This window comes from Hippocampus comes, unplaced genomic scaffold (genome assembly GCF_001891065.2).
Source record: "Hippocampus comes isolate QL1 unplaced genomic scaffold, H_comes_QL1_v1.1 scaffold194, whole genome shotgun sequence".
Taxonomy (NCBI): domain Eukaryota; kingdom Metazoa; phylum Chordata; class Actinopteri; order Syngnathiformes; family Syngnathidae; genus Hippocampus; species Hippocampus comes.
This window is the reverse complement of record NW_017805828.1, coordinates 839,948-864,696: the sequence shown is the minus strand read 5'-3', so window position 1 is coordinate 864,696 and position 24,749 is coordinate 839,948. Positions and strand designations below refer to the sequence as shown.

Genomic DNA, 24,749 nt, shown 5'->3' with positions numbered 1-24,749 from the left:
GCTAAAAAACATGAGTAGTGCTAATCTATGCATGCAAAGCGGGTCACAGTTGCATTTCTATCAGCCAGGCAGGCAAATATGTCTGACCACAAGGGGCGGAAGAGTCAACACGAGGGGTGTTTGCTTATGCAGCGGAGCGCCCAACCACAACAAAGCCCCCAAATTTTCATGCGGTGGGGACGGGGACGGGGGGGGGGTTCGTCTCGCTCTCGGCCTGAGCTGCTCCTCCCGCCCGCACGCCCGCCCGCCCCGGCACCTTCCTCATCACCATTCAATCACTGTGTGTTGACACTATCTCCGCAGCAGAATGGAGCGCGGCCTGCAGGGCGCTCCCTGGGAAGCACCGAAGGCCCCCGCCGGCAGTCCCGCCCGACTCCCGAATGCATCCATCCATCCGCCTCCCAATTCTACCGAGATGCACTCCCCCACACACACACACACACACACACAGTCCCAGAGCCGCCGCCTCTTCCCCCCACACAGTCCTGGGAGGGAATGCTCCTTGTCTCCACTTCTGATCGTTCTTCCTGCACATATCCCTCCACCAACTCAGGAACTACTTGACACAGGGCTGGGGAAATTATGTCCTGGGGGGGGCCACATTTTCAATTCATTTACATTCACCACTGGGTTAAGCTTTCCCCCTAAGATGAACTGCTGCCCATAAAGTGCAGTTACATATTTTCCCCCAACCACAGTCCAAAATATATCCTGCAGTCATGCGGTCATCCAAAGCAAGGCACTTTGGTGGAGAGAAATTAGAGGCTGTTCAACTGCTTTCAGTGGCACCAGCGAAACTGATTATAATACGTTGGCGTCATTGTTCAAATTTGCGACGGCTGACTCACTTAATTGTTGATGACTTTTAGAAGGTTTTTTTGTTTGTTTGTTTGTTTTTTGGGTTCACTAGAAACGCATTAACTTAACACGGGGACTGTCAACTTTTTTCCTTTTGGCGCTTTCTAAAAATATTGATGATTTTTCAGGAAAATTAACAAAATATTTAGAAAAAAAAATTTACATTGTAAAATAACAATGGACATAATACAGATGCTTTTAATCCGAAGAGAAATTCCATAGGAATTTATGTTTAGTTGCAAAATAATGCCCCAAAAACGAATTCATTTTTCTAAAAAAAATGTATTTGTTACTATGCATCACTACAACAAATATAAATACATAATAAGAAAATCAAAATATGTCAAATTCGTTAAATTATGTTCGCATTAATTTCACTCAATAATTAAAAAGCCTTCATATTATAAATAGAGTATATTTCTTGATTGATCGGTTCGGTTTCGGTGCAGATCCGGACAACGGTGCTCATCCAAAACCATATCAAGTCTATCTATTTTTATTTTACTTCCCATCGTGACATCCTTTTTAATCGCACTACACTTCATAATTAATGCGCATGTCCAAATTAGGCTTGTTCGACCTTGGCGGAGGTCAACCTTCCAAAACACTTGAACTGAACATTCTTCCAACATGTCCTTCGAGGCTTACATTCAGAGTGAAAATGATGTCATACAATGAAATGAAGGCCCGCCACGCAGACAAAACAGTAAAGCAACGCGAGCGCGGCGACTATGTGCCAACAATGGGGGGAAGAGAAAAAAAAAAAAGAAAAAAAATCGCCGCCGTGAACGAGTTCAGCATGAGAGGACGAGATAGCAGTGAAGGACAGGTTCATTTCAGGGCCAGCCTGATAGCACACAAGGAGGTCGACTTTGTGTATATGTGCAAATGCGTGTGCGTGAGTTTCAGAGGGTTTGTGTTAGCAACACATGAGGGCGGCCTAAGCTGCCGGGCTGAGGGAGATAAGCGAGCAAGTTAATGCCGTCTGCCTTTTGTCTTCTTCACGCACGCCCGCAACACAACAAGCCAGCCAACAACGCCGCTTATCAGGTCATCACGCCAGGAGCCGCATTACACCACACACACACACACACACACACACACACACACACACACACACACACACACACACACACACACACACACACACACACACACACGCCCCGCCGCCATCCACGTGGAGGTACCGATGCGAATGGACTACAATTAACAACGGCCCACGACAAGCGTTATTAGGATGTCGGATAACTTCAACGGATCGTGGCAATGGACAAGAAAGCTCGAAGCAAGAAATATGCCTCGTTTTTGAAGGGATTATTCAGCATTTGCTCAACCGCTAGTTGTTGAGAAGCGTGTTGAGTTGCGCTCGCCTGCCGCCATCTACAATCGGTTGAGCGATGACTGATAAAGTACGCTCTCAAACTAGTCGAGGGCCCAATGTACTTTTCCACATCCTGATTTCGGATCGCGTGTCAAGTGTTTGATTTTTTGTCGTTTTTGTGTGCCGGCGTGACAGACTCAATTGAGTATTTTTGTGTAGCTCTACTGATTCCTTCAAAGAGACTTACTGCTACTACTTTTACGGCAATTAGAGCGCCTTAGCGCACAATCCCATGAAAAGTCACATAAGAGATGACATCATTGCTCCACGCCAACTTTCAGAAGAGGCGGAGGAGAGTCACATGACACGTAGGCCGCTTTTGACAAAGCCGCCTTAGAACCCAGGAAGCTAGCAGGCTAACTAGTTAGCTCGCTGCTGTACAAAAAAAAACAATATGTCCTCCTTTTTCCCGTCGCCACCTCTATGGAGAACGCAATCTCATCTGGATGTTCTGTGTTCTTTTCCATTCTTCCCCCTCAAACCCTGAACCCACTCCGGCCCCCCTTTTTCTCTCCCTTGCCCCCTCCTACCTACACACACACACACACACACACACACACACACACACACACACACACACACACACACACACACACACTGGCGTTCAATGACTGAAAAGGTCTGGAACAGATTAAGAGTTGGAGTGCAGAATAAAGAGGCCTGGCGGAGATTCGAGTCTGTCTGGAGCAACAGCACAACGAGGCCGTGCCTGCACTGGGCCTCACGAAAAATGGTGGGAAGGGGGTGTTGGATGTTTGTGTGTGTGTGTGTGTGTGTGTGTGTGTGTGTGTGTTGGGGGCTGGGGCACGTGGAGGGGGGGCAGCTGGCAACAGGCCTCCGTTAAAGGCGCTGTACTGCTTTTCTCTTCCGAGCTCAAATTAGCTTCCATTATTAAAGCAGCTGGCCGGCGATTGGACACCTGCATGGCAGCAGAGTTCAGTGTGGAGGAATACGTTCCAAATTCGACACAACAAAGCAACATTTTATGTCTTTCAGCGACAACGCCAAGCGCCGTCAAAGCGGCCAGAAGTCAACAACTTCAAGCTGAAGCTTCACGATCGTTTAGGTCCATTGCGTTGCTCATTCCCTAAGAAGAAAAGACTGAAAGACTTCGTTTTGGGAGTCTTTACGCTAGCTAGCTCGCAAGCTAGCTAGCTCGCAAGCTAGCTAGCTCGCAAGCTAGCTAGCTCGCAAGCTAGCTAGCTCGCAAGCTAGCTAGCTCGCAAGCTAGCTAGCAGGGTCTCCTTTTAGCCCGCGTGATTTACCGTGGAACTGAATTTGGACAATATACGTTCCAGACCCGTCGGCCTAAAATAGGCAAAAATCTGCGATTTAGTGGGATCGTATCAAAACATCTGAGAATGGCTCCAAGTTAAAAGAGACAACAACTGTGAATATCTAACTTCATCCGGCACTGTTGATGTGTTGAATTGCCAAGACAAAGGTAGTACAAAAGTAGTACTAGAATACGGAGACCGGTTTAGAATCATGACATATGGTGACTGTCAAAGTGTTCGAGCTAATTAACGCAAGTACAGATACGAGGGCATTTTGAAAAATTATCCTCATGCAGTCACGATTTACTATGCGATTATTCTTTTTTTTTTTCCGAGGCACTATTCTCCCCCCCTCCCCCACCCCCGAACAAACTTGCATGAGACTTGAAGGCTAAGATATGTCTTGTACATATGTGTCCCATCACTGGCTCAAGGCCCGACTGGGCTCTGTGTTTCTGGCTCCGGTGGCGGCACGGGAACAGTTAACACGATGAAACTTCACTATCAGGCGCCCGCGAGCCGCGTGTGCGCTCATAACTTGGAAATCTTCAAAGCCGCCGTCTCCCCTCCCCAGCTGCTGCGCTCCCCTTTCAACTCGATTTTGGACTCTGCGCGCATTCGCTGACGAGACATGCAGGCTTCGTCTACTCCGAGGCTGCGCTGACATGGGATGAAGTGATGGCACTTTTTTTTTTTTGTCTTAACCAACGTACCTGGTCCTGTCACTTATCTCCTAACTGTGTGGAAAACCTCCGGTGAAACTTTAGCTAGTGTGTGTGTGTGTGTGTGTGTGTGTGTGTGTTCTGTTGCGAGGATTAACAGCCAACTCAGCTGTTGTTTCACCACTAAAATGGCTGACAAAAGGTGAGGTGCTGCATCAGAGCAAAGCGGCGCAAGGGGAGGTGCAACGTGGAGCAGTCCAAAATAAAATCAAAGTCGCTCAGGCTGCTACAGCTGTGAGGAACTTTCACGGGGCGGGGGAGGGAGGGAGTTTGAGTTTCTATGACGACAGCTTTGACTGTTGTTTTCCATTGACGATAAACGTCCGACTAACTTTGCTGCAGAACTCACCGAAGCGGGGGTCGAGCCGCGGGTCCAGCCAGGAAGTGGTTTTGTTCTTGTGGTTGATGTAGTAAATTTCACCCTCTGATGTAATCGCTTGTTCCCAGCCTTCAGGGAGTGGTCCTGGGGGAGGGCGGACAACACGTGTGACGTCAAAACATTTTGGCTTTTTGTTGTGTCCGATGAGTCTGAGAGTGGCGGCAGAACATGAAAATCTTTTTAAAACGCACGTAGGAAGGCAAAGTGTTGGGTTTCTGGAGTGCTGGTCCAGCTCACAAGTGTGAAATTAAACAACCACGTCGATCTTTTGCGAGCTGCCTATTTCTCGGTGTCAACTGTTTAGCACATCCGCCTCATAGTGCACAGGTGCAGGGTTCGAATCTGGCTCCGGCCTTCCTGTGTGGAATTTGCATGTTTACGCGTGTGTGCGTGGGTTTTCTTCGGGTATTCCGGTTTTTTCCCACATCCCCAAAACTTGCACGGTAGGTTGATTGGTCGCTCCAAATGGTCCCCAGGTGTGATTGTGAGCGGGAATGGATAAAGCAGTTCTCATGCCTTTGGTTAGCATGTGGACACGCTAGCGATAGCATCTCGCAGTAAATGCGTGCAATTAGCGAGCCAAAGATGATGACAAGTACAGTAAGATGAGTTGCTTTTTTTTCTTTTGTACAATGAACGCTGCAATTGGTGAAAACCCACAATATAGGGAGACCATATTAAAAAAAAAATGATATAAGTATAAAACACAAATTTGAAACACTGTCAACAATCAGTAACCCGAACCGATGCTTTGCAATACAACTTTTCACTGCTAAATGATACGTAAATCTCGACTGCAACAACTTCGATGATCTCGCTCTGACGCACATTGCGATCTACCTGTTCGATAATTGTTGCTCGAAACCGGAAACACGACTGTACAGTGGGAGTGAAATGTCATTTCGACATCTCTTGATGGGCTCCGAAATCTTTTTCCAGCTCTCAACAAGAGCAGATTTGCACGCAGGCAGCAATATGACGGCTGACGCTTCCTGTGTAAGCTGGGAGTCGCGGCGCTCCGAAAAAACATGTCAGACAGGACCTGTCACGTTCTATTTGGGTCTCACCTCACCCGAGGCAAATTCCAGCAGCGCGGACTCCAGCGAGCAACGCCGAGCCTGGCTGACGAGTAGCGACTAGCACGTAGCCATGAAATGCCGAGACAGAAGTACCGGTGGTCGAGTCCGAGGATAGTTGTGCAAACTCGGAACCACACGGGGGAAACGGAATGAAATGAGGGATTTATGACTTCATGTAAGATAAATGACACAGCAAAATCTTCATCGGGCATGGCTTTATGTGTCCTTAAATGTGTCATTGACGCTCATATTTTTTAAATTATTTTTTTCCCCCAGCACATCAGGTTTTTATTCAATTTTTGCCAAGATCTTTCTTGTTACCAGGCATTTTTTTGTGCAAGCTCCCCCGTAAAAATCACACGCTATTATTGAGATTTTCTGAAAAAGTAAGGAAGTTCCTCTTAAAAGAATAAAAACCATAATTCTGTCAGTGTAGGTCGTATAAATATACAAAGTCATGCGATTGCTCCAATCAGGAACAAGTTAGGAATCACCTGATTTATCTTGCGCATGCTTACGTTAGTCCCGAGACCACACATGAAAAAATTGGTGCTGTGACCGGGAAACAAATTAGGAGGGGGAAAAAAAAACTATTTTGAGCTAAGAAAGTTTTTTTTTCTTTTTTGCTCAAATTATTTTTGTATTACTTAGCTTGTGCTGTGGTTGAACTCGTTCAACAGTCATCAAGTTGATGTCCGCTCTCAAACACTTAGCTTAGCTTATTGCTAATGCACTCAGAGACAGAGGTTACAAATTTGTTCGGGGTTAAGGTGAGCCAATTCGAACCACTTTCGCTCTTCCGTATTTGAAAATAAGTCATGCATTTTCGTTTTAGTGTTGCACAGGGATTTTCCATTCGATTGATTAGTAAACATTTGCACAGCAGTTTGAACTGCCCCAGGTCAAGACAGCAAGTTTGAGACGCAGATCCCAGAACTTCTCTATTCCTCCTTTCTTACTTTTTTCTTGTTTTTTTATTTTAAGATTGACTGACTCATAACCAGCAATACAATTTCAATAGCGAGAAAAAAAGAAATAACACACACCGCTGGCCGGGTTCATCAGATTCTGCTGCTGGACCGGCACGGAGCTGGGTGGAGGAGCCTGGTTCATCTGCAGCAGGGCCTTGCGGGGGTCCTGCCAAGTGGTGGTCTGATCAATGTGGCTGCCGGGGGACAAAGAAAGATAAGACAATCAGTTTGGGGGGAAAAGTTCAAAGCGGAGGGCGGCCTCAATTGAAGCGGCAGACGCGCAGGAACTGATGAGTCAGTCGCGGAGCTTTCAACTGAACAATGGGAGCGATACAGCGAGTTTCCAAAATCAGCTTACACGCGCCTGGAAAACACGTTTGCCTTTAATTCTCGAGAAATCGGCGGCGTGAAAAACACTTGCAGTCGGGCAAAGAGAGAGTTTCTGCAGTCAGTTGCGAGCCATCTGATGACACCAAGGCAACAGATGGCAGCTATTGCTCTTATACTGTCAAGTAGCATCGGCTAGCTAGCAGCAACTTAAGGTTTTTGTTTCTGTGGTGCTGGTGTGTTTGAAGGCTAAAATATTTTTTTTATTTATTTATTTTTGTAAGGGCGGGGGGTGTCTAATACTTGTGTTGCTGTATTATTATTATTTTAAAATTTTTTTCTAATAGTCAACTATTCTGTTTTTGTATTTTTTGCTAATGGTTTTAGCTAGTATTTGTGACTTTGTTTTGTCTAATATATTATAAAATCTGCATTCTTCTTGACAATGATGCCCTTTTTTTGTGTCATATGATTGTCTTTCTGTCTGTGTTGCTGCTTTTCTTCCAATAACTGGTATTCTGAAAAGTGTGTATTTTTCGAACATGTAAGCATTTTGTCACATTTTTTGTATTTTTCTCTTGTACTTTGTATTGTTTTGAAATGGTTGATGTCTACCATTTGACAAGATTGATGAATATTTATTTGCTGTATTTTTTTATTTAATCTTTTAATATTTGTATCCAATATTTGTTTACTGTTGAATATTCTGCATTATTTAACAGTATTTTATTCCTAAACATATTTGCATTTTCTGTCTAGGATTTCACATATTTGCCCGCTAGTTTTGTATTCTAATATTCATGCGATCTTAAATCTCAACTATGTCTATTTTTGAGTGTAAAAAATGTGTGTTTCTGTCTATTCATCTAATACTCTGTTTTCTAATATTGTACAAATTTTACTTTACTGTGTGTCTATTTTTTTTAATAATCGTTTTTGTATTTCTTGTTGATTTTTTTTAAAAGTTTTATGATGCAAATATTTTGGTACATTTCCCTCAAATGCTTTGCACAGTTTTCAAATATTCTTGTATTGTAATACTTTGTGTTTTCAAAATTGTATTGTACTTTATTGTTGACATTTTTTTTTTGCATATTTTTTTTCTTTTTAGATATTTGAAATTATGGTTTGACTAGTGCCACTCCAATTGGAGAACGTACGTAAACCTGACATTTAATCAGCAATAATACTGCTCACTGGGATCATTAAGTGGAATTTCCAGAGCATGTCATCTCGAAATCAAAACAAAACCCATTGGCGGAGGGGCTACAAAAGGAGTTTGCGGCCTCAGGTGAGGCGCCGGTCTCAAAGCTTCGAAAACAACGAGCGAAGGTCAGAACAATGTTGCCGCATCTATTTCACGGCTCCTCTTTGCCTGGCAGTGGGGGGAGGGTTTCGGGAGGATTGCAGTGGGTGTCGGGGTAGTGGTGGTGGTGGGCTGGGGGGGTATTGTGTCGCATTCTGTGAAGGCATTGATAATTAGTGCTTTGTTGGTACTTGTTGCTTGATTAAGATGGAAAGCTAATACAGGAAGCCCTCCTCTCCCGAGCGAGACCCTCTCTATTGAGGGAGGGTCAGTCCCAGGGCTCAACGCAGGGGGTCCTTCCCCCACCCCCTTTTCCTGGAAGCCCCCCGCCCCCCTGGACACTGTGGAGTGTCAGGGGCTTGAACAATCTGGCGCCACATTTACAAAGCGTTCACCTGCTTGACAAAAGCGCAGACTGAGCTACGACCTAAAACCCCTCACCATTCATGTTCTTTTTATTTCACTGCGGAGACGTCCCTCGGCTCAAACAAAACAGACTCCAGCAGTTTGTTGACGCGGTGTCCGCAACTCCTGTGTTTACAATATGGCCGACGAATTAACCTAGCGGCCAGTGGTCACATCCCGCGCTTTAGTTTTGGGATTCTTGGCAGGTTTCTCTTCAGTTGTAATCTGAAGAGTGCCTGACTGGGGCCCGACTCGGCACTCTTCCTTTAGCTTAACTTGGTTTGGTGAATTTGTCAAGCGCAGATTTTCTTACAACTGTAGTGAGCACTTAGCCTGAATTTGTCAAGCCAAGAACTATTCTGATAGCAACTCTGCTTAAATTTGAACCATTAAGTTGAATTTGTCATGGTAAGAATTATTCCAACGGCAACATTGTATGAATATTTAAACAAGAATTTGTCGAAATCTATTTTGATTTTTAATTCAGCTTGACTTTTTGCCGCCGAGTTGAACATGTCAAGCCAAAACAATTTTTGGGGCAACTTCAGCTTACATTTCAGCTTGTATTCTCAAGTCAAGTACTGCTATTTTGTGTGCAACGTTATCTCGAATTTTAGCCATGAGTTTGAATTTAAGTCGTATTCCGAAATCCGCGTCATCCTGATTTGACTGTCAAAATAGCTCTAGATTGATTATTCCGAATTTCAGACAAAATTGTGAGCAAAATAAAAGCAAAATACATTTCTAAACAATTAAAAAGTCAAACTAAAGTAGCGATTAAAATGAGTCAATGAGTTAATCGCCTGTTTATTTTGGGTTTGACAAATTAAAGCGAAAAGCAAAAATGTCTTGCACTGAACATTGATCGTGGCTGAACAAATTCAAGCTAAATGGCTAACATTTAAGAAAGTTCCTTTGAAAATAGTTTTTGGTGAGTTAAATTCAAGCCAACAGCAAAAAATAAAATGAATTAATTAAAAACCAAGGTTCCGTTGACGTAAAACTTGGCTCGGCAAATTCAATCGAACGGCTAAAAAGCATTTGTCACAATCGTTCATTTTGCTGAATTCAAGCTAAAACGTCAACTCATGTTTGACTATTTCTCTTTCGGCTCGGCCATAATCCCAGAGGGCCTGACTCAGCACTCCTCCCCGAGCCCCGCAGCCCAACCCTGACCGCCCTCCGCTGCACAATGCAACCCATTTTGAAGCCCCCCTCTTGTTTATGCTTTACTGATCAAAGGAGCTGCCAGATCCCCGACCCCGGACTCCCTCCCCCACGTGGCCCTCACACACACACACACACACACACACACACACACACACACACACACACACACACACACACACACACACACACACACAGCAAAGCAAGTAAAGTAGCTGGAACTGCTCAGACTGGAGGGGCCCCCTTGAGAAAGAGGGGTCACAGGGAGCGGGGGCAATACAACTGTCCAATAGAGAAAAGGATTGAAACAGGGGGGAAAAAACATCCACGGAAGCCCCCCCCCCCCTCGGAAAGCGAATGGCCGCCCGAGTTGCTGTGGTCCCGTTGCACTCCGCCCTGACCTCCCCTTCCCACTATGGAAACTATGACATTTTGACATTTATTATAAAGGGGAGGAGAATGGGAGAGAAGCAGTAGGAGAAGGAAAGGAAGCTTGGATGAGACCCGAGTACACCAGTGTCCGCAACGACAACTATTTCGGTCTTTTTCTCCCTGGAAGTCAGACATATTTAAAGTCCAGCCCGGGGGCCACACGTGGGCCTGCCGCACATTTTTTTGATAATTGGCCTGCCGCATAGTCCAATCATAAAATTAAACACGGGCCACATCAAAGGGTGAGCAGAAATATAAGTACATGTCACTGTTTCAAGATATACAGAGACAGCGAGAGAGAGGGAGAACATTTTCTTTTTTACACTTCGAGCACACTAATACTAATTACTGTTTGCTTTGTCACCTTTCACCCAACTGAGATTTACATTTGTTGATTGATACGGTTATGTTCAACTGCTTAGCATGTTTACCTACAACGCACTCAATTGGTTTGAACGTGTTTCATAAACACAAAGTGAAGTGGTCCACCTCTTCCTTTTCTATTGACGTTTCTATCAAGCTAGCAAGATATTTGATTGGACAAATCAACAACAACAAAAAAAGTTGATGATCAAAGGCGTTAGTGATAAAATCCAATCTTTTCCGCCTCGGCAGCACTCTGTGTTCCAAACATTTAGTAACTCGGGAAGCGGGTCAATGAGTTACAAGCGGCAGGTAATTCATCACTAGGCTGTAAAACTAAACGATAATCCATTCAGCCGGCCTAATATGGTCCGAGCCGGACGCCACTTCCTGCGGGCGAAACATGAAACAAAAAAAAAAAAAAGAAGCGTGGCGGCAACTGTTGGGGTGGAGGTGGCCCACCAGTTGCCCCGAGGAATTGCCGATGATCCTCAAACCCGCACCGCGGCCGCAACTGCTGCGTGTTATCTTTACTCGCCTGTGGTGGGGTTGCTAGCTACCCTCCCCCCTGGCCTCTTTTCTCCCTGGGGGCAAACCACTAAATGGCAGGACACTGCCTAACTAATCAACTCTGGCTTGAATATTAGCTCAATCATCCAGAGAATCAGACAAGTAATTTAAATGGGTGTTTTAAATCATTTTAAAACTGTACTTTGCACACCAGGTCTGTGGCTAACTGGAGGTATTTTGCTGTGGAAATGCTACAAATACAACACTAATCATGTGTAAGCGGACTTAGCTTAGGCAGCGGATGAGATGGCGGCGTTGTGCTATTTTGGTCCACTCAAAGGATTGCTTGTTGTTCATGAACCAGCCGTGGAGAATGAAGTCACGATTCCTAACCCATGCCCACCCCCGTCCTATTCATTTTTGTCACAGTACATTTACAGCTCAATTATATCAAAATGGATGGTCGTGAAGCTGCTCAATTGGACTCTCATCGCAGTTTCGTATGACTCAGATGAGGGCAAAGAGACGACTCTTGATCCACCTGGACCATTGAGATGTCCTTGACGGATGCCCCCACTTATCATGGTGCCGATTATTGTGCGGGTGTTATTTATAATGTCCTGCTGAGGAATAGGAGGAGGGTTGTTGTTGTTGTTCAGAGCTACAGAATCATAAGCGTACAACACGATGGCTCGGTCAGTGAGTTACTTTTCATGGAAATGGACCACGAGTCCTTGCAGCACCCAACCGAGAACAATCACATCATCAGCAAAACCAGCAAATATCCGTTCTGAGAACTGATTCACGAATAAGTGCTATCACGCTGTGTAAAGTTAGACCAGAGGCGAAACTGGAATGATTGTGAGGATCTCTGTCATGAAAAATGCCCCCTAGAGATGAGTTGTCAAGATTTTAGAAACGGTGCCCTCGAGGTTGTCAGGAGCTGCCCTTAGGATGGGGGTACAGGCTCAGAAGGCGGTAGAAGCCAGGGACTAAAGACTGCACCAAGGGGGGCCAGATCTAATCAGGCCCCTAAGATGAGGATGACCACCTCGGCTCTGGTCTGGCTGGGGGATGCCTGGTTGCCTTTCTATCAGCAGGACATCATCAAGAGAGATTATTGGGGCAACCTCCGTGACCTCATTGTGGCTTTGGGTTTCCCTTTGAAGAGGCGTTTGTTTCGACAAGATGCAGCTAAAGACTGCGAGTGTGTGGCTTTCGCTCCACTGCCCCCCCCCCCATCCCACTAGAAATGTATATTTGTCATCTTAATAGGTTGATCCTGAAAGGTGTTAGTCATTAACACAGATGTTTTCTTTTTCTAAAAACGATTGCCATTCCAGAAACTCAAGGAACTCTGTCAATGGCAAGTTAGCCATTAGCTTGAATTATTCAAGCCAAGAACAATTTTGTTGGCAATCTATGTTGAATTTTTAGCTCAAAGCTTGGATTGGTCACGCCAATAACCATTTTCAAAGTTTTGAACTTGAGCTGTCAGCTTCAATTTGTTAAGCCAATAGCAATTTTGTTAGCAACGCAATCTTAAATGTTAGCTTCATGCCAGCGTAAAGCTTGGATTCTAAGCTATGTTTTGATAGATAATTTACCTCAACTTTTAGCCACAAAGTTGAATTTGTCAAGCAAAGAATAACTTGGATAGCTACTTTAGCTGTTAGCCTAAATTTGTCAAACCAAGAAATGTTTTTAAAAAGACTCATGAAACGCTGCACACATTTTGTTAGAAATGTAAGCCTAAATCTGAATTTTTAGCATGGACTTGTCAAGCCCATAACTGCTTTGTAGCGACTCCATCTCAAGTTTTGGCCGTTAGCTTGAATTTGTCAAGCGAAGAACAGTTTCATAGCAACTCTACAACATGTTGCCAGAGGAGAACTTTTAACGGTTGATTGTCTTTAAACAGCATGTTATGGACTGATCAATCTCGGACCCACGGAACGGAAACATTTAAGTCAACAAACTCTGAATGCAACTGAAATGAATTTCAACACCCAAGACAAATTTGCCAGTCCTCGGATGAGTGTTTTTTTTCCCCCCAATCATTTTCAAGACTTTTTTGGGTTGTGATTTTTAAAACAATGTGGCAAAAGATATTAGTGGTGATGTATCATAAGCAGAAAATAGTACTGAACATACTGGATTAATTTAAATTGTTTCTGTGGGGAACGTAATTTGAAAACAACCTCTTCTGGGGATATTGTGCAAAGTGAAGCTCTTTGGGTGAGTTTAACCCCTGCTCCCACCTGAGGAGACCAACTTCCCATGCCGGAGATGCCCTCAGCTGACAGTGGAAGCATTGATGTCTGGGACAGAGGTGTTACATCAAGACTTTGGTAAACACCGGGCTCAACTTTCTCACAGTCCCATTTGTGTGCTGAGCTGACAGCCCCCCCGAGTGGAACAGGAAAGGGTCTTGTCTGTGTGTGTGGTCAATAAAGCAAAAGTTTGTCAAACACAAAGTTAGCCCAAATGAGCTCTTCACACAGGCCCACAATGGCGTCTTCCCGAACGCCATTTGTGAAGCCATGGGGTCACAAGGGTCGGGAGTGAAATCAAATTTGGATGAGGAGAAGCACGAGCACAAGGCCTTGTTAACAGACTGTAATAGACCGAACAAGATGGCGATGTAGATTTTTCCATGTGTGTGTTAGATTAAAAAGAAAATAATAATCAATCACTTTTTACTTTTGGTAGCCAAATGAAAATGGAAAGAACGAATAATACACAGACTGCCCTCCATTTTTTTCAAAATTGTTTTGTGATCCTAATGAAATTAAAAAAAAAAAAACACAACCACCACTGGACGTGGGAAAGTTGGCCCTGTCTAAAGTGTTTAAAATCCAATTGGGAAAAGACAAGCGCTCATCAACGCATGGCTCTACCTGACCCTGAGGCCGGACAATAACAGCCCTCAAAAGAAGCTCACCCCAGCTTAGGGCTGACTTCCCACGGACTAAAAGCTCATTGAAAGCTGCATTTAATAAGCGTCCGGAAACAGTGATTACCCTTCCTAGTTGGCCGGTGTGTCTAAATTAGAAACCTTCATTAGTTTATGACCCGAGACCCTCCCCCCGCCCCCACCCCTCAGTCCCACCAAGTCAGCCAGCACTAAGCAAGGTGACCCAACCTCCCTGCTGTCATAAATCAAAGGCCACAGCTAAGTGCCTGAAGAAAGGTCAACAGACTTTGTTGACGTTGGAGCACTCTTTAAATTGGAGCTGTTTTTCTTTCTCATGGAACAATTGTGCAACTCTATCGACATCATGATTAGTCCCGGAGCCCTCGCTACCAATTATTGCTGCGTGCATTTAGGCCAACTCCATACGTTGACTTTTTTTTTTTTTTTAATTACAAACTATGATGCGATGTTTAAAAAAAAAAAGAAAAAAAATGTGAACCACTTCGCCCACTGTCTGCAAACTTCATCGACATAAGAAACGGGACTGTTTCTTTGTCCAATTAGATTTCAGATTTTGGGGCTGGCCCATGATGACTTAGGCCAACATTTTTATGTAGATCGGTTGATCAGAGCACGCCACGTTCAACTAGCAAAACCAAATATTGAATAACCAGCATCTCAAGTGAGTATTTTGCGATATAAATTCTCACCGATGTAAACAATTATACCTCACACTGGTGGATACCCAGAAAACTTTCTTCCGTGATGGTTTAGTACTTCCGGTAGAACTTTAAGACAAATTCTCTAAATGTTAATTGAACGGTTGCTATTCTTTAGGTTTATTTGCACCTGAAAAAAAAATAAATATGAGTAAAGGCCAAGTCAAAGAGTGAATTTTTGGGACACCCTGAATTGTAGAAAGGCCCACATGAGCCAGCGGCGTGAATAAGGATCACGGTTTCAGTGCCAGGACAAAAGGACCGTCCCCCCCACCCACCCCGAACACACACAAACCTTTCTGCACATCTCCACATGGCTGCCATTTAACTCCACAGACACAAAAGAGGGCCCCCGTCACAGAGCGGCGGCTCTCTGTTGACGCCGCCGCTCTTAAAGGGAGCGAGACGTCAGCATCCGCGGGGTCGCAATGACTCCGAGGACCATAACCCACCGCGCCGCAATAAACAACAGCCGAGGGAAGTCCCGGTCCGGCCCGGATTGACAAACGGCCGGCGGAGACAAGCGAGCGAAACGTGAGCCGACGTGCCGCTTGTCCATCGTGGCCATCGACACCGCTCGCCGCCATACGCTCGCTCTCCGGGACTTTGGCTCAACACTTGGGTGTCAGAGCCGGCCCGTTTATAAATAGGCGAGCGTCTTTTCCAAGCAGCGGCAGCCGAAGGCCGTCTGTGCTCCGGATCGAATGTCGCCGCTGTGATGTGCGATTTTCTTTCACTTGTGTGACATCTCACGGGGTTGCGAGCCAATTGAAAATCTGCTTTCCTGCTTAAAACATTGTTCAGTGTCGAAAATGCTTTTTGGGAGTTGCTTTTTCTTTTCTAAGTCTGTCACTAATTGACCTATTTTGGACCAATTATCCTATGATGTGTCAGTCTCAAGAAACCGAACAATTGCATGAATTCCATTAAAAAAAATATTAAAAAAAGAGGGCTGCTTTTCACGTGGAGTCACCTAGTGAGAAATCGTATGTCGCTGATCGATTCGGAACTGACTTTCGGCAGTCATATATCAAATCAATCATTAAACAGCCTTGTACCATCTGAAAATCTAATCCAGAGTGAAGGACTGCTTGCATCGAGCAGACAAGAGGGACCTTATCCGTGCTTTTATCTCCAGCAGAATTGATTATTGTCACGGTCTTCTGACTGGATTTACACAAAGAGCATCAAATAGCTGCAGATCATCCAGAACCCTCAAGCTCGGAATCTGACCAGTACCAAAAAAAAAAAAAAAAAAGTGAACATATTACTCTAGTCCTAAAGGCTTTTCACTGGCTCAAAGTCAGCTGTGAAATAGATTTTAAAATTCTGTTATTGTAGAGTTCTGAGGTCGACACACACATGGTGAAGTGGCATTTAGTTGTTATGCTGCACGCAAATGGAGTAAGTTGGCAACAGAATCCATTAAGTGGAAGATGCTTTGGCTGCCGTAAATTAGTGATGGGACGAACTGTGGCGAGGCGTGTCCAGTGCGACTTTATTTAATTTAATTTTATTTTTTTGAAAAAACGACGAGCTGCGCTGTGTGACATGACACGAGCACTCACACAAACGTCATTTTCAAAATGACTACACTACAGCGCGCAGTAAACAAACACCATTCTGATTAGCGATGGCGGGATACACGTATTACATTACCTAATGAGTTTTTTAAAAAAAAAAAATCCGTAGCGTGCGCTCGTAGTCCACATTATATTCCGCGTGTTCCCGTCTCCAACTTCACTTGACAGCGATGACTTCAAACTTTATTTTTGTCCTGTTTGTACTTTAAAGTGACCCTAAACCATGGGCATCTTTGACTATTCCGCCAAGGAAGTCCCCAATGACTGAGTCACTGAGTGCGTCTGCGACAAATGCGTGCGCAGGAACCACGGAAGCGGCTAAACATGGACATTTTTGTGACCGCTGATTTTTGTGGTCAACTTTGCTGAGTTAGACGATTTTTTTTTTTTTTTTTGACAGTCAACCACATGAAAACGCAAGACAAATCCCAACAAGTAATTGAAGTGAGTCAAACCCCATAATGGGCAAAATAGTTTCAGAACTGCTTTAAATAGTTAAAAAAAAAAAAGGGGGGTGGGGGTAATTTTTGAACAAACAAACAAATGAAGACGACCCTTTCCAAAGTTCAAAATCAAATCCGGGAAAAGACACCCTTCAGATTGAATGTAGGTGCTTTTTTGTGTCTTTCCATTCTCCTTTCACCATTGTTTTGGTTGAACACAAGATCGAATCCCGGAAAGGGGGTCAAAATCCAGAACGCAACAAAATAGCTGCAAGTGCACACAACTGACAATTCGCTCCACTAAAGCCTTCATTTATCCCACCCAATTGAATAATTAACAGTTTCTTAACAAAGGATCCTGGGAGAGGCTGCAAAACACTGCCCCCACACTCCAAAACACACACATTTCTTTGAAACGCGACAGATGTGGTGCAGCTGTGAACTTTTCCCACATCTGGCAGCGAAATCTGTCTTTTTTTGATCCCGATTAAATCGGAGTGTTTGCGCTGTCATTTTTTTTTTTTTTTTAATTTGTTGCACCAGAAACAGGAGACCTCCTGTGTCAAATGAGCTCTTCCACAATGATTATGCAGTAGTGGCAAAGCGCTAAGTCACTCCTGTTTAAACTGACACCACTTAAGGGGTATCCAAAAGTTACAAAGGATGACTAAGTCCAGCCAAAAAAGGAAAAACAATACATAGCGTGGTGAATGTAGAATGAGAATCAAGTCGGATATTCTCGAGGAAAAAAAGTTGAATGTTTTTGAAATCTAGATTGAATTTGATGAGCTGTGAGGCTCTTTCTTGATTAAAATTTTTTTTAAAATAGGACTTTAAACTGGCATTGTTATGACTTCAATCTTGGAAATGTTTTACTGAAAAAAGAAAATAGTAAAAACTTCTTGATTCTCGTAATATTATGACATTGGTCTTAAAAAAAAAACCAACTATATATGACAAATATGTCTTGAAAAGTATGCAGTATACAACAGGTTTCTCAATAATGTTTCCTTTTTTCCCCAAAAAAATTGAATTTTTGAGAATGCCATACTTAATTCTGAAAATATACATATTTTGCCATCTTAGTACAGTTTTAATAAAATGATACCACTTTTTTTTTTTAATGTGACTAACTTTTTTTCCTTCAAAATATGTTTTCATGAACCACGAAAAACTTTTTTTTGGTCTTGACTATATGCAACTATAAACCCGGTAAAACTAAATCACTACATTCAAGCACTTTGTTCTCATACTATGACACTTTTATGGTCGTATGGTTACGACTTTTTCTCTGACAGTGTTATTTTGTTCCGAATTTGGGAAAAAAAAAAGTTAAATTGAGAGGCTTGAAGCTTGACTTTATTTGCTACTTTGGGGATGGCGAGTGGCATTCAGCTGGCCAGGTTAGCAGATGACGCCGGCCAACTTGTGTCTGCCGAGGCCACCACAGTGGACCTTTTGTCTGCAACGGCGAAACCCGAGGAACGCTACATATGGCCCACTAAAGACTCGTCTTGTTTGCTAGCCAAATGTAATCACCTGCACTTGACTGCGTTTGGGAGGACTATCCGCCATTGTGCGCCGTCCCAGGCCAGCAAACGACCGTCAGCGTCATGTACAGCGACTTTGATTTCCGACGCAAAATCCTCAAACTCTTCCAAGGCTTTCTTTCACTGTGTCAAGTTGGTACAAATGCCGAGATAAGACACCTTTAGCGCTAGCCAAAGACACCTTTAGCGCTAGCCAAAGACTTCACATTTCGCAACGGGTGTACTAAAATGTGTGAAGAAAATATAACGGGCGTTGAGCGTTTTCATTTGGTGACCAAAACATCTTCCATGACAGAAAAGCGCTACAAAATGTTCGCCGCTCAAATCTAATGCTAGCAGTTTTTAGGGATGGGCGATTACCGAGAACTGGTTTCAGTACGGACTCATACCAGCCTTATTTTAAGGTATTGGATCGTGGTGGATGCTGCCGATACCGGCCTCCGATACTTAAGGGAAAAGAAAAAAAATCTGACATCGAGCAAGCCCTGTACTGCAGCAGTGTGTGACGCATCAGTGAACCATCTCTTGCGTCACAAAAAAAGCTGTGCTCACAATTTTTTTTTGTCATTGTGTTACATGAAATTTGATCAACCGAAAGTATGAGAAGTATCGGTACTCGGTATCGGAGAGTGAACCATATTGGTATTGAACTGAAGAAAAAAAAAAAAAAAGGGAGGTATCGAACATCCCAAGTTGTTTTACATTTTACGGTGTCCGTGAACTGCATTTTGAAACCAGATGTAGGTCCTCGGTACAACCGCGAGTTGGCACACACAAACACACATGGGTCCATTAAAGGGGATGTTGTCACTTTTCAGAGCATACAGTACCGAGTCCTGACAGAAAACCCGAGCGTAATTTCTTGTGCCGCATGACCACATAATCGCAACCTTGAAAAATTAAGATATCAATTTTTTTAATTTTTTTTTTTTTTAAACAGGACCTTATTTTATTTTTGGGATTTTAAAAAAAATCATTTTCTGCTAGCAACCACTTCAACCCTTTCATGCACCTTGTAACATTTGTTCTTTGAAAATTGGGAGTGATGTTGTGAATAGTTGATATAATAAACACAAAAATAATAATTTGCAATGGATTATGTCTTGTTCAAGATGTGCATAGCAACATACGGGGAGCGGCACAGCAATTAACATGCGCAACCAAATACTCCTCCCGACTTTATCTTTAGGCCAATTCGAAGTCAATATGATTGTGACATGACATAAATCAAATGACAGTGACAATGGGAGCACATTTAATTTGATTTGGTTGAACTCCTTTCTGTCAAACAGGTCATGAATATTTTGGGGACGTGTGGCTTGCGTTTCCTTGCCGTTAAGATGACTATGGAAATACATGGATCTTTTTATGATGTAAACAGGGGTGCACAACTGAAGCTTTGCTTCCTTCTGCCCCTTCTTGGACTTGCGCATGATCAAAGTGTGACTTTTTTCTTTTTTTCTTTTCTCTATTGTGTTGCTTTGATTCTTGTGATGGTTAGAGACAAATAAAAATCAAATCAACTCGGGCATATGAGGGGTGACTGGATACATTTCAAACCCCCCCGCCCCCCATCTCCCACCTGCAGGTTTGAACAAAAGGTGGCGAGTTGACGCCCTTACTTGAGGAAGTATCTCTGGCCCGAGGCAGTCTTGGCCATCTCCCATCCCGGAGGCAGCGGCACATCGTCCGGGATCTCGTAGGACGACTGCCGCAGGTGCTGGGGGGAGGCGGCGGCCGCCGGCATGCCGGACAGGGAGCCCCCGGAGACGGTGCCCATCTGCAGGGAGGCGGGCGAGGAGTGGGCGCGCACGTGGTGCGGAGTGAGCGCGCCGCCAGTGCCCGCGTCCGTGCTGGCCTGCGAAGTGGCACACAAACAAGAGGTGCGGGTTTAGGGGTGCCACCTTTACGACAAAGTGTTGCATGTGTGACGCTAGTGGTACACGGGCACCCTCTAGTGGTATACAATAGAATTGCTGATTAAGTGGATGCACGTAGAGCAATACCGAAATAAATACATTTAAAATAAACCCCCAAAAGGACAAGTATGATATCAACGGAAAAAAATGAAAACAAAGGGCATCTTCGCTAAAATTAGAGTTCGCTTTATAAACGTGAGATGTATTTCAGTTAGTTTTCATTTTGCATCAAGCATTTTGTTTTTAATTCTAGTTTGCTCACGAAAATGCGGTTTTCCTATTTTAGTTTAAATGATTTGGCTAGTTTCCATTATCCGTTTCTGCATGGAATTCACTAATTAGCCCAATGTGTTACTATTATGGTGTTTTGTTTTTGCATTGTTGGCAGCATTTTAAAAAAATAAAAAAAAAGCTGGTTCTTTTACTTGCATTTATACATCAACATTACGTGACAGATAGTTTTGGTCCAAACCAACGACCACATTTTGATTTAGCACTAAATGGTTGCAGATTGTACATCGATGGGATGCAAATGACCTCCTAGCATCAAAACTCTATTTTTAAAAATGCGACAAAACAGCCAGTCACTTTTTCCCCTCCGCTCATTCTTTATATTCAAATTACAACTTTATATCTATGTTAGGAAGCTGTGCGTGTGGAGGCAAGCTTGTTGTCGGCCTTGGAAGGAAGGGAAAAGAAAGGAAGGGAAGGGGATTGCAGGCAGAAAGGGATGCAGGAGGAAGGACGGAGGCAGGGAGGGGAGAAAGGGGGTTGGGAATTGGGGGGCCGAGGGGGGTGGTGGGGGGGATCACGCATGCGCATTGGCCAGCCAACTTCCAAAGGGGAGCAGCAACAGTTGTGGGTATGAGATGAGGGTGGGGGAGGAAAAGAAGCACAAACAGGGCAAAAAATGAGATTGGTGGGCTGCAAAATTGCACATCTTTTATAAAGATAGCAAAAATGTACTATTTCCAACATCAACATGCAATCTGACAAGTCACTGTCATTTAGTAAACGCAATTTAGCCTCCACTATTTTATTTGACTTTTTTTTTTGACGTTCTAAAAACATCACCCAAAAAAAAAGTGGGCTTTAGGTGCTGTGCTGAATGTGTTAAGTAAATTTGGCAAGTGCGGAGGGAGTAAAATGGGCCGAGGGGGGAAGTGACACCCCCCCCCCCTCCCTAACAGGACTGGGCCTGCTGTCTGGGTCGGAGCCGACACCGAGCCCAGCCTCGGAGGCCCCCATAAGTGGGGGGCGGGGGGGGCGACTTACTTGTCTGGAGTGGGACTTGGGCTCTGGCGGCTTGAAGAAGGAGTCGGGCAGCTTCCTCATCCTCATGGGCACCGAGGGGGGCACGATGGTGTTTTTGGGGTTCATCACGGCGTTAAAGAGAGCCTCCAGGTCGGTCTCCGAGTCGCCCCGGACGTGGACGATCTGGTGTCCGGCCGGAGGGTTGTGCTGGCTCGGATCCATTGTCCCGAAAAAGTCTGCCGAGCGAAAGTTAAGGGGGAAAACAAAAAAAAAACAACCCCCGAAGAAAAAAAAAAATCAAATCCCGAGCTCGTTTTCCTTGGATTTCACGCAGCAGGAAATGTGCAAAAAAAAAAAACAACAACAACAACTGTCGTCGCTGCTCAGTAAAAGTTATCCAGGTTCATCTTAAACTTTCACCTCACGAAAAAGTTGTTTGTTAGCTGTCGAAGTGTGCACACAAAGTCGACGACTTGCGGTTGTCTCTTGCGGGCATTCTCCAGGAGGCAACAAAGCGCATATCTGGAACTCTTGCTGTCGTTCCGATCCAAAAACTTTTCCACTCCAAACAAAATGTCGACGCGCAAACGCCCCCCCAACGAGTCCCAAATGTTGTAGTTTCGGCCCAGAAATGAGCCCGCTCGTTGCTGGCTGGATAAATCTCCGCTGCTCACTTTGGAGGAGGGAGAGCGAGGGAGGAAAAAAAAAAAGTTTCGCCCCAGTCGAGTCTAAACTTTGGGCAGGACATAAAACTTTATGACTCATGGGACGGCTGCTCCAGGGGCGGGGCTAGCCTCCAACCGGGATAGGGGCCTTTAAAGGTACAAACTCGGGCGGGGGGAGGCGGGGGCGCAGCTTCCAACTCTATCAACTTTCTTTTCTGAATCATTCAGTTTTGAGATTGTTATTTATTTGGTTGTAAAACACTGGGATAAGCATAAAATCGTTCAATATCGTTTTTCAAGTGTATAGATATTTATCTTTAAATAATCATCAGCATGAATAATTCTAATCACTTTTCATATCAAATGAAAAAAAAAAGATTATAGTCACTTTGGCATGCACCATTACAACTGGTAGTTTATTCAAGCGCATATTCACTTGTGTAAAAACTGAAACGCACAAAACCAAAAATCAAAACCAAAAAAAAAAATCCACTTGGATAATAAATTGTTTGGTATTAGCTATGACAATTTATAAAAGCATCATCAAGTGTGTGGACTCTTTATTTCTATGCTAAACTATCAACAAGCCCGACTACAGTCCATTTAGCGTATTTACTTCACTTATGTAAAAACTAATCCACACAAATACAGTCAATTTGAACTCCAAATCAATCCATTTGGATGATAGCCTGTTTGGCGTTAGCTGTTAAATTTCTAATAGTTTATTGACTCTTGCGGGAAACTATGAGTGGGCATGAATATTTGCATTTGAAGGGTTAACGATAGCCTATTTGTCATTAGCCCTTACAAATAATAATTTGCTTATTCAAGTGTATTGACACTCATGTTCAACGTAAAGATAAGCAAAAAAAAAAAAAAAGTCCACACACACACGTGCACACAAGCTTGACTTCATTATTATAAAAATAGTTGTTGTTCTGTCCAATGCCCAAAGGACCCACCCGGAAGGACCTCCTGCGGGTGAAACAACAGTGACATGTGGCCCATTTGCAAAGTGTGACACCAAAACGCCCCAAATGTGCGCGCCATGTGTTATGCTAGCTTGATCCTCAACACACGATACGGCGTCAAATTCTGCCCTTATATGCATGAGTGAACAAGGAAAGTTCTAGAATTGATGTTTGGATGACCACCCGTGTGCAGAGAAAATCAAAGCACAAATTTCAAAATATTTGGACGGTTTTGCTTTGACTTCTTGGTCGCCGTGAGGGCCGCTCAGCGAATGTGGGTGGGCCGGATGCGGCCCCCAGACCGTACCTTTCTGTGTGTAATGGATTTCTGTGGTGCCACAATCACTTTTCATTGTCCAAAGTTAAAGTAGGGAGGAGGAATTGGTTATGATTTCGTTTACTGGCACGCCAGTTCCAATGTGAAGGAATGCACTTCAATTATGCCCCCCCCCCCTCCCCGGGGTAAATTGGCACCCCGTTTGAAAACCACTGCCACAAAAAATATTGTTAAACTAATACATCTTGAGAGTGTCAACCCATTACACTGGTCAACAGCAAAATTTTAATCCGATATGTCGATGTGTCGCTAAATGTACTTTTAACACCGATTTAAAAGATGGTTTACTGTTTTCATAGCATGTCAGGTTTTTCAGCGGGGTTTTTTTTTTGTTTTCAAATTTGCCCCCTAACTTTATGCTTATAGCTACAGTATGATGTTGCGGATTTTATGATTTATTTTTACCTTTTTAATCTTAGATTTTATATTAGTGTTATATTATTGTTGTGACAACCTGATGTGCTGGAGAAAAAAAAAAAAAACAAGGGCAGATTCCGAGTCAGCACAAAAAATTAATCTAGAAACGTTGACCTACATCTGTGATTTAAAAAAATAATAAATCAATTTTTTTTTTTTTGGGTAAAACCCTCATTTACTGTACGTGCCACCGTGTACAAAATATTCCATTCCAACACATCCCCTCCTCCTCACCCACCCCCCCAAAATCCCCCCTTTCTCACAAGCGTGACACATAATGGCACTATTTCTCCTCTCTCTTTTTTTTTTTTTTTTTTACAGTCTTTCATGAAAAGTAGATCCATGGAGTTCCCACAATTGTCATGCTAATGAGCCCCCTCTTCCATTGAGAAATCATTTTGTCAAGATCCAGTGTTTCTGGACGCACAGGCTCTGTTTCCCATACATCTCGCTGAATGAATGATTATGATGGAGCCCTCTTAAAAGGCCCGAAACAATGTCAAAGCAGATTAAGGGCTTGGGCCACCAATCACATGCTCATTTTTTTGTGTGTGCGTGTTCGACAAGGGTGTATTCATTATTACATGCTCTCAATTGGATCTTTGTAGAACAATGTGTAGGAGTGCAAAAAGTGATGATTTTTTGCACTCGGCAGTGATGCGAGCGGACCACCCACTTGGAGGTGGTCTCATGTTTGGTCAACATCTTTTCAGGCATCTGTCCCCCCCGCCACCCGCCTTCCCAGCTCCACCTCCCCCGACTCCTCCATTTAAAGCTGTGCGCTGTCCTCCAATGTC

General features: G+C 43.9%; 1 protein-coding gene across 8 annotated transcripts in view; it reads right to left on the bottom strand.

The window, feature by feature from the left end:
* The window catches only part of yap1 (Yes1 associated transcriptional regulator), a 49,394-nt gene extending 27,080 nt beyond the window's left edge, over positions 1-22,314 (bottom strand). For 3 of the 8 annotated variants that reach the window (XM_019887342.1, XM_019887341.1, XM_019887340.1), the window contains exons 1-4: positions 21,584-22,312; positions 20,012-20,247; positions 6,743-6,861; positions 4,588-4,701 (exon numbers count right to left, since the gene is read on the bottom strand). In XM_019887342.1, the coding sequence (XP_019742901.1) occupies positions 4,588-4,701; positions 6,743-6,861; positions 20,012-20,247; positions 21,584-21,784 (670 nt within the window). In that variant the 5' untranslated portion in view covers positions 21,785-22,312. Of the gene's footprint in view, positions 1-4,587; positions 4,702-6,742; positions 6,862-20,011; positions 20,248-21,583 lie in introns of all 8 variants that reach the window. The other 5 variants (XM_019887339.1, XM_019887337.1, XM_019887338.1 and 2 more) reach the window with 4 other exon arrangements.
* Between the last annotated feature and the right edge of the window lie 2,435 nt (positions 22,315-24,749).